The sequence below is a fragment of the Sipha flava genome, unplaced genomic scaffold (genome assembly GCF_003268045.1).
Source record: "Sipha flava isolate LNK unplaced genomic scaffold, YSA_version1 86_pilon_pilon, whole genome shotgun sequence".
In the NCBI taxonomy this organism is placed as follows: domain Eukaryota; kingdom Metazoa; phylum Arthropoda; class Insecta; order Hemiptera; family Aphididae; genus Sipha; species Sipha flava.
Window position 1 is genome coordinate 445,057 of NW_020273628.1, and position 11,250 is coordinate 456,306.

The 11,250-nt window shown below is 35.0% G+C and overlaps 1 protein-coding gene across 1 annotated transcript; it reads left to right on the plus strand.

Annotated features, from left to right (window-relative positions):
* Positions 1 to 9,756: 9,756 nt before the first annotated feature.
* LOC112693416 lies at positions 9,757 to 10,383 on the plus strand. Its single transcript, XM_025568474.1, has one exon. It carries the CDS (start codon positions 9,757 to 9,759, stop codon positions 10,381 to 10,383), a length of 627 nt encoding a protein of 208 aa, XP_025424259.1.
* Positions 10,384 to 11,250: the final 867 nt, after the last annotated feature.

An 11,250-nucleotide genomic window follows, 5' to 3' on the forward strand; every position in this document is an offset into this window, starting at 1 on the left:
GACACAATCTTAAAATGTATTTTTTTTTTTAAGTAAACATATATTTATATCGAACATTCGATTGAAATAATACAGAATCATCGCATGTTATATTAATAGCTTTCATGCGTGTATCACGTTGTTTCGTTGCTTATTTTCTGCGAATGATTTCTGAATATGTTGAGCTTATATTTTATTAATCGCCTGAAAAATGTTCAACTACAGGTAGGCAAACGAAACGTAAATTCTGTTTTCGATTAATACAACGGTCGATATACTGTTAACTGCGTTCGTTATCGGTCGACCGATTTATTACAACGCAACAATTGTGTGATAAACAACCAATAAAATGCATTTCAGAAAAATCGAACGAATTTATTAAAAATTACATTCCAATAGAGTGCATAAAGCCAATATACGAACAAATCGTTGACACGTTTTTTATTATTAATCAAATTTAAACAACCTACGTCCGAGCTTTAATTATTACATTTTAGATAACAAGCAAAACGATTAATTGATACTTACGTACTGCTTACGTATATGTACGATGCACTAAACCTATATTTATGTTTGTAGAATGTTGCGTACAATAAATTTTTTTACAGAATCCTCGGATTGCCGTCGAGTAGGTTACAGATTTTGGTAACGGGGTGCATGTCCTGGTTATTTTTTCCCCTACTCGGACGATACGGGATTCATCCTTTAGAATACGGATTCTTGGTAACTGACCATAACCACTTATCGACTGAATTAATAATTATCATCGATAAGATCTGTGGCCAAACAATAACAATTAGCTTACATATTAATCTAAATTTTTATTATTATTTATATACTTTTTTTATATACATATTAATATTAATATATTATGACGGTTCAACAAAAGGTTTAATTAATATAAAAACATTAAAACGAAGTTCTAGTTTTTTTTCTTCTTGTTTTTCATTTAAGATTCATCCAAGAACATTTCCTCATACGCTCCGGAGAAAAAGGCAACAACGTTAAGTACCTTGAGGTCTTGACAACGTTGTAAGATCCATCAACCTTGATTGAGAAATCGGGTTTTTAAGTTTTTGTTTACCATCATAAACGACGAAAATTATGAGAGGTTATCAAAAAAAAAAAATAAATAAATAAATAAATAAAAAATAATCATAATCATAAGGCAACACATTATGAAGTTAGATTCTCGTCTTTGCCGATTTCTATATTTTATTATCTTCGTATTTCGTATACTTATTTTGTAAATAGGCTGCTTTCGAGTTCTACGTTTTCCATATTTTCCACGGGAAAATGATTTAACAATTTTCATAATACTTCGACGATACGCGTCCGTGACTGCGGTAGCTCAACAATAACAAAGGACTCTTGCGGAAATGTTTCCAGCAGCTGAAGGATAATAGAAATGTACGACGTGAAATGTATTTAATGATTGAAAACCTTGCGCGCCAAAGGTATTAGTTTCACATATCATTTTCCGATCGTTTCAATGTTTTACTCTGTTCAGAATGATGTTTTCAAGCAAAGTTGAAATATATTTTAGCCGTAACACGACGATAATACGAGTGTGAAAACCGGCCCTGTACCGACGATAAGGCGTCAACGATCGATGCGTTTTGTTTCAACAACGGCCACGGGGATTCGTGTACAAATCGGTCGAAACTTTTACTGCTGCGCAGAAAGAAAGGAAACCGCGCTTTGGCGTACCGGTGGTCTAGGGATCCCTGGACACGACATCATATTTTAACGGACATTCGCGTAACGTGATGCCGAGGAAAAACGACTGTCACGCATATACATATTTTATACACAATACGTTCGGTGGAAACAATAATTTATAAGCGAATATTAATGTTGATGACATTCGACTACAAAACGCTGTATACCCATCAATAAAGCGTGCGCATGTAAACGCCGCGGTATTAATGGTATTAAAAACATTAATAAAACGTTGAACGTTCTTGAACTTAGGAGCCCTCACGGTCGTTCGTCGCAATCATAACGTATGGTTACGACGACGTCGAGTATATTATATTATTATTATCGTTATTATTATTATAATCATTATTAATATTATTATTGGATATCTGCGACGGCGCTGGTGGACCGGCTAAACGTGCACGTGTTACAAAATATTTAATCGTACGTTAGCTTCGGTCGGACTACGTGAATTTTCAAAATCCATCGTCTCCGCGATAGGTTTAATCTGAAAAACGAACTTTGTTCCTTATGACGTGTGGTTATTCGTTTAGCCGTGCTTATGTACAATATAATATTATGCCTAACGTTAACGATCGTCAAACAATAATGATGATGATCGGTGTACCGCTAACCGACCGGTGAATGCTAAGAGTAATAGTAGTTTCTAGTCCATTATATTATATGTTTTATTATTTTTATTTATTTTTATTATATGTTTAAATTGGTTTTTTTTTTCGAGACACTGCGCGTTATAATTATATAATGTTCGGTCATCCCTGAAATTGTTGACACGGTTTTACGAAATGGAGAATTCCCTAAGGTCGTTTTGTTTCGATCAAGATTTATATTGTATTTTTCAGTTTATGATTTACATATTACGGTACTATAATTACAATATTTTTAATCGTGTGTTTGCTGTAGTTGAACGCGTGCGTTGTGATTGCACCAACACAGTAATGTAACTAACAAGGCTCCGAACTTTATGCGCAAAAAAGTACTCAAACATGCGCATACACATATGCGTTACAAAATATCATAATATGCGGTTATAATATGTAGTTAAAATTTGGAAAATATGCAAAAATATGCAATTTATTGAATAAAATATAATGTACATAAATTAAGTACGTGAGAAAATAAATTTAAATTAAAAAATAAATAAACACTGTACACTTGTGTGTTGTTGTGCCTCCCGATTATACAAGTAAATAACTTAAGTGTGCTAAGATTAGTTAAAGTTAAAGTAGTTCAAATTTATCAAAACTTTAATATTCTTCAGTATAAATGTACAAATATTGATATTTAACACTTTACACAATGGTATAGTAAAAATATCTTTATAAATGTCGATAAAAATTAATTCGGATCGATTGGCGATCACTATTTCGATTTAATAGAGATTACAACATCATTAATATCATTATAATATTGCTTAAATATGTTTGTACATTGGAAGAAGCAATACTAAAATAGCCATTGTTGAATTAATTAATATTTTCAAACGACATAAAATTTAGAATTTTGGTTTTCATATATCTAATATTTTTGTTGAACAAAGAAATTGGTAGAAAAAAAAATTGTTTCGTTAAATATATGAAATATGCACATAAAAGTTTTTAAACGTAAAATATGCGAACTCCTACAAAAAATGACGATAAATATGCAAAATTATGCAACATAAATGTTTGCATTTGGAATCTGTGTACTAATTTTTATCGAATCGGTATTGGAATATGCACTTACCAAACAAATATGCAAATATCTAAAGCTCTGGTTTGATAGAATTTTTTTTTTATTTTTAAGAAGGTTTCGACTATTGGTCGATTAGCTCCCTGTGCTTGTACGATAGGGGAACAGTAGGAATGGGCGATAAGGGGATTATACAATACGGTCAACATTGGTGTTTTAATTCGTGTTACGCGAGAGTTGGTAGATGGTGGCGACATTTCTTTTTGACGGCGTTCCAGCTGGAAAGCGAAACCACCGGCGAACGTGCGTTAAAACACAGCCAACTATCCACACGACACCATCCAATGTATACATATAATTTTCTGTTTAAACGGAACACAAGAAACGGCCATCCTATACTCATATGATTCCGTAGATCGATTTTTAAAAGGTCCGAAAAAACATGTTGATCGTATTTTCGAATGATCATTGATCACGAGTATTGGCGCCGCGAGTTCGAGACGGTTCGCAGTACAAGAGCGTTGACGCTAGACAAAAGAAATTCATAATGCATGTGAAAATCGCTGTGCAACGAACAATTCGATTCGAATTTAAATCAATAATGGATGATGATATCGTAGGTACGGTTGATTATGTAAGAGACTGGACATCCGAAGCACCTAAACCCCCGCCTATGCCGTCGACGAATTCCGTAAAAAATGAATTATGCATGGGCAGTCGGCCCGACGGAACAATGAACGCGCTTGCGTTCCGATACAAGTCCAAACGTTTTCGGCATGTTTAATCCGTCCGATTCGAGGTAATAATCAGCAAGTCGCCCCAACTAACGTTTCCTTAATAATTGTGCCGCGAGTATTTGAACTTTTAAAAATCCGATGAAAACGTGTGACTTCGTTTACACGTTCGATTGCAATGCGGGCAAACAGCAACATGGCTGGGGTTTTGGTGATCGGTCGCGGTCGTCTCGTAGTGTTTTTTTTTGGAAGCTACGAGCAACGTACAGATCGTTTTGTAATTTCCAAAGGGTAACGATAATCTGCCCCCCCCTCCTCACATGTAATTCGCATCGCGCACGCACAGGGTAGGTAAAATCGCACACGCACACGTCGGAAAAGACCACGGTAGGAATAGTGACGGTACGTCGGAGGAACGAATCAAATACGGCATTGTTGTCTAACGGTGACGGTAAAAAATTATGTTTTCGGCGCTTTCGAACACTTACGCGTTTAGCAACACACACGGTACGCATTTCCGTACACGTATACATATATTATATTACAGATATAGACGGACGGTACGAAACGAGTAAACGCAGAGTTAATTACGCGGTCGAACGCAAACGCTCACAGTGTACTATACGTTTATTCATACGCGTACACGGTGCACCGGCCTTCGACGTGAACACGATTTAATTCGTAAGACCGATCGAGTTTCTTGTACACGTGTATTTTCATCGGACCCGGACGAAAACGCTTCTGGTTTCTACTAGTATATATTTATAATAACGAATGATGTGTAATAAAGTAACGAGTGTGATGTGTTCCTCGTGCGCGGCAAATTATTCCTTATACGAACCGCGATTATTGTACATACTTCTATTTCAGACACGAGATTGTGTACGTTCGATACATAAACACGTGTGTGCATGCGCGTTCATAATGGTTACTAGTCACGCCAGTTGCACCGGGATCTATAAAAAATCGTAGTACAAATCACGTTAGTTTAGAACCTACCACCCATCAATAGATCATTAATTTATCAAGTTGTTTGTACGATGATCAAGTTCTCTAATCATGACTATATGGGGAAAAAAATAGTAATTTATAAGCCAAATTAAACAATATTAACAATAACAAAATTTACTTAACGTTTTGGAAAATAGTTTTAATTAGAAACAATTGACAATGAAGTCGTATTAATTTAATTTTTTTAACGTTATTCTTCTTTATGACTCAATGTGTCTCTGCTAATTTGTTTTATTTTAGTTTCATTTCCGTATTATCACAGTACATGGGCTTAAAAAAAAAAAAAAAAAAAAAAAAAAAATGGATGAAATTATCAATAATACAAAACTTCCGAATGTTCATCGGATTAAGTCCGGCGAAAAGGTAGCACTAGACATATACTATAAAATGGTCCTTATTTTTCAATTATGATATTTTTCAGATAATCCCCCTTAAAATGGGTTGATTGTTAAAAAAAAAAAAAAATCTGGGAAATTCTTTGATTTAACCCGTGCCACAAGAGTTCTAAAGTTACAAAGAAAGAACATTTTCAATATCCGAGAAATGTCGTTGGCATTACTGGCCACACGCCGATCCTCTGTGGGTAAGTGGACGTAATCGTGTGACTTACTTTACAAGTAATTCAAAAAACCTTTTCATACGATCCGTCCGATACGTACAATGCGACCCTATTGACGCTTACTTCAACATGTCAGAAAATGAAACGATATATATGCACCCTATATATATGTATAGTTATATGTGTAGTTTATACTATGTTGTGCACTTAGTCCGTAACTGCACGAGCAGTGTTGACCAACGCAATTTCGATTCAGGCGTAGATGCAAGGGATTGAAGGAGTAGGATATACCATGACAATACCGTGACAATACCACGTTTTACGATTTCACACCTATTACTGCTGCACAAAACTCACGATTAAATCTTCCGAAAAACTTCTTACACGTCAAACTGGAATACTTCAGCTTAACTTTTTTTTCCTAAGACCAATAATAGACGCCTCGAGCTTGTCGTTGAAAAGTGTTTTTTTCTTAAGTTTTGTCCGTGGAATCGGCCCCACCCATCTGTCCCTCGACGGACGGACGGTCGGTGCGATATTGTTGCACAGGGCGGTATCGCGCTGCACCTGACCGAAACGTACGGGTACGATGGTCGACGCGCGCGATCGTCGCAGGAGGATCTATCGGGATGGGCGGGGGAAGTTGTGGATTCCTGTACGCGTGCAAGTTACACGTACTCGCACGTGGTAAGTAACGAGTTAGTTACCATAACGCGACGGCGATGCGATTTCGTGATTTCGTGACGTGTTAATGAAATCGCTGAACCGACGAGCGGTGTAGAATTTTAAACGGGCAGCGCGATACGCAGGAACGCGAACGATGACCGTATTACCATAATAACGATATACGTCGTAATCGGTAAACGTACGGTTTGCGCACGCCGTGGCATTGCGTGTTCGCCGGGGACTGCTGCAACGAAAATCAGTGAAAATCACGAAAACGCAGTCTGCTGCTGCAACACGAACGGGCAACGCGAGGCGGAGTACGCGATTTTCGCGAAATTTCCGCGACGGTCAAGGGGTAGCGTCCGCGCGCACGTTCGGCGATTTCTTGTTGCGAAACGTCGGAAGGCCGACGACCGTTTTTACACCACTTTGTACATCGTTCCGAACATCGTTTCTGGTGATTAGAAATCAAACCGAAAGAAAGAACGTACCGTGTGTGCGAATGTGAACTAGTTTCGTCGCCGATCCGGCAAATTATGTATTTCGGTTTTACCGGTCGGCCTTCTGAACGTGTAAATACAAACCGTTTTGTTTTTATTGTAGACGAAAAAAAAAAAAATAAATAAATAAATAAAAAGATTATGTTTGACAACGTCTCTGGCACACTCTTGTTTACTCTTACAAGTTTCGCAGTTGTGTGCCATTACATTTTTAATTTTTATTCATCCTTTGTTCGGTACATCATCATCATTTATTGTACATGCCATAATGGTTAAGATATGAACATATTACGCGCTGTCCTTGAAGTTATCCACACGAGTGGAATACAATGTTAATAATAATAAAAATAATAATAATTGTAAATAAACTATCAAACAGATAGTTAATTAACGTTTTTGATTTAAACATTTCAACCATCTTCACTTAAACGTAATTCCTCCGAATATGAATTTTTATTTTTCAACATAATTAAGTGTTCTAGAACTACGTTAATTTTTCATGCGCATAATCTCCGAATGTTAATTATTTTGTATTCGTAATAATTTAATCAATGAAATTCACTCACCAACTCCGCTAAATAAAATATACATTAACATTAATGTAATAATGATAACTACATTGATAAACCAATTAAACGTATTGACTAGCATACTCAAATTATAATATAAACCAGTGAAAGTTATAAATGTTTTTATAAATTTTAAACGATCTGAATATTCATAGTAAATAGAATAGCTAATAGAATTTATTGCGTCCAGTTGATATAGGTATTCCGAATTATATTTACAAATAAAATAGATAATTTAACTATAACAACATTTAAAAGTTCAAAAAAAAAAAAATACATTAAAGGTTGTACTAAAATTACTTAAACGTGTCTTAAAACAATATTGACCTTAACATTTGTACGTCTTACAAGTAATGGTCTCGACACATTACGTTGTACTCACCCGTTCGGTTAATCGCATTTGTTTATATCAAGACATCGATATCGAATGAAAAATTAATGTTTTCTATTGTTAAACAGCATAAACAGTGTTCGATATATATGATGTATACATATTGTCACTATTTTGACCTATCATTGTACAGCCGAATAAACCGATTAGAAAAAATAAATGTTACAAACAGTCTTAGAACTAACACATTAATTAGATGCAATTATAGATACGATACGGTGATCATATGTATATATTATATACAGTGTGTTTCACTCAAACGGCGATAACACGAAATATTGCTCTGTCTTGTGACCTCGGATTGAAATAGGGTTTTCGGGGAAGATAGAGAATATTGAAATATACATTTTTTTGAGGATTTTCAAAGGAGATTATTCGATGGGCTACGGATTTTAAATGTCGCCGAAGGAAAATATCAAGTGAAGTGTTAAATCGGGTGGACATGCAGGTGAAGCTATTTAACCACATATCCTCGTCCAACGATTTCCAAATGTATTATTTAGGTGTTTTCTTACATAATCTCCTGCGTTTAAAACGGGAAATTACCGAAACACTGACAAATGAACATATTGCGGCAGCTAATCTATGTCAGTCAATTTTTGAGATAGGAAAATAGTTTTTGTACAAAAAATGCTTAAAAATTCCGGTACATCCGAACCTGATGTTGAAAAATACCCGTTACCGTTTAAAAAGATGCAAGTGACGCATGCTCACACCGAAAGGGTTAGAAATTTGAAAATCATCCATAAATGTATGTTTTAGTATTCCCTGTCTCCCCGTGAAAATTCCGTATCAATCAGAGGTCTCTACAGATATAAATATTTCGTGTTACCGTTTAACTGCATGTGCACACATGGTGTATACACAACGTGTGATTATAAATGTACACGATTTAATGGGGCAATTAACAATATTACTGTATACGTGTGTAGAATGTTGTAGAGTGTTAAGAATGGACAATTATTGTTATAGGAAAACACCGGATCACGATGAGTCTCACGTAGACGTATCATTTGTGCAATGTACTACCCGACCAACGGCCCCCTGAAACGAGAACGGGCCTTATCATGAAAAAAAAAAGTGACCAGCAAATTGTTAAGTTTCATGTGATGTACAATATTCCGCCGTCGTTTAAATCGTATTATTATTGTACTGTTTAGGTGTGCGCAGATAAACAAATGTAGTGTACCAGAAAACAGTCGAATTCAAGTACAAATCATATTAAAATGTACTTCGGTGACGTGTGGTTAAATATTACAACGCGATCGCGTTATAAATACCTTTGTGATGATACGTACATTGTACCCCAACAGCAACGACCGCGTAATGCATCGATCACTTGACCGTACGCGAACGGTACGCAGCCAAAGGATTCGTACTGTGATCTCCGGATAAGATCTTATTTGCCTTAACCGTATTACCGTACGGATTCGGATATTAGATGCAGTCCGGTAACTGGAGGTTGACGAAATGGGCGGTTGATAAGCCGGGCTAGGGGAGGGCTGAGTGGGCTGCAGCTCATGGGCCCCACGATTTAATGATATTTTAGTAAGGATACAGAAAAATGTTTAATTTTTTTTTTTTTTTTATTATTATAATTATAAAATCTTATATTATCTTTATACATATTTAATTGGATAATATTGAACTTTACTTACTTTATTTAACGTTTGAAATTTTTATATGACTAATAATATTTGTAAGTTATTAACAATGTGCATCGTCCGGTGTTCCACAAGGTAGCCATTTAGGTCCCTTATTATTTAATATTTTCATTAATACTATGTGCTCAGTTGTTTCCCCTTGTCGTCTCCTACTTTTTGCTGATGATTCTAAAATTTTTCACACGATTACCTCAAATAATGATTGCCTCACTCTCCAGAACACCCTTGATAAATTCACCAATTGGTGTAGTACGTTTAATTTATCTCTTAATATCTCTAAATGTAAAGTCATGACTTACTATCGCTCTAAGGCAGTGATATCTTTTGACTATAGACTTGATGGTATATCTATTCAACGTGTTAGCCAGGTCCATGATTTAGGCATTTTATTTGTACCTTCTCTTAATTTTAGCCCTCATATTGATTATATGACCAGCAAAGCCTTTCGTGCTTTGGGATTCATAAGGCGTCACTCTACTAATTTTAGTTGTGCCAACTGCTTTCTAGCTCTTTATAATGCTTTAGTCCGTTCAGTCATTGAATATGGGTCTATTGTTTGGTCACCATATACCACAGTTGACATTTCTCGGATTGATCGTGTACAAAACAGTTTTATGCGTTTCACCGGTTATTGCCTCAACATTCCTCATCCGCCACATGATTATGGGCCAGTAAGCCAAGTTCTGAGACTAATTCCCCTTTCTGTAAGGCGTGATAATTTTTATATCACTTTTATTCAGCGTCTGATCGAAGGTCAAGTTGATGCCCCAAGACTACTTGGAGAACTTAGCTTTCGTATTCCTAGTAACACTAGGCTTCAGTGTAATTTTTATATACCCACCAATAAATCGAACTTCTCCAGGAATGCCCCACTTATAAGGATGATGCATAATGCAAATAATCATATAGACTACTAAGCCACATGAAGTACGAAGGCTCACATTTTTTATTTTTATTTTTTCATTTTCACATAACTTACACCATGTTGTTTTTTTTTTGGTTTTACTTACTTACTAATTCTTTTTCTTCTCTCTAATATAAATTAGTATAAGTTACGCGTCTTATATATATTGTATATGTTTTTTTTTTACTGTTATCTATGTACTTCTTGTCTGTAATTTTGTAAAAGCCGTCCGGCGTTGATTATAATATAATATAATATAATAATAATAATAATAACAATAAATGGCATTTTAGAATCTAGAGAAAAATTCTTCGCATTTAATTGCAATTATTTGTCAATATTATTTTTATTATTAATTATTTAATTACTTATACTTACTCAGTTTAAACGATTCGTATTTATATAAAGCATATTATGATGATATTATTTACGAGTGTACTCTTTTTGATTGTTTTTATGATAATTCATTATTAAATAAGTTAATTATTACTACTACTAAAAATTATATTAAATGTCATTTAATAAACACAAAAATGTATTTTATTGTTTATACATAGAGGGCCCCCGCAGTGCATACGCCCAGGGGCTACCATATACCTAAATCCTCCCCTAATGCCAACGACGCGGCAAAGTAAAGGGACGCATTTGAGATAAATTAAAATTAGTTTTTTGCATAAAATTTGCTACGGAGGGCAGATACGTGTCTAATTAGACGTTAATATTATATAGCACACGCATCCTTTTTGTCTTTTATTTGATTTATTTAATTTCTTGTCATCGTATTCGACAGTTATAATTTGATTTTGATATACTACTTTGTTTATTCTCCGATCGCTGTTATTCAAAAAAATTAATTTCGCTTTAAGTCCACCAGATTTAA

Coding starts and splice junctions, on each gene's coding strand:
- LOC112693416 (XM_025568474.1), top strand. CDS start 9,757: ATGACTTACTATCGCTCTAAGGCAGTGATATCTTTTGACTATAGACTT.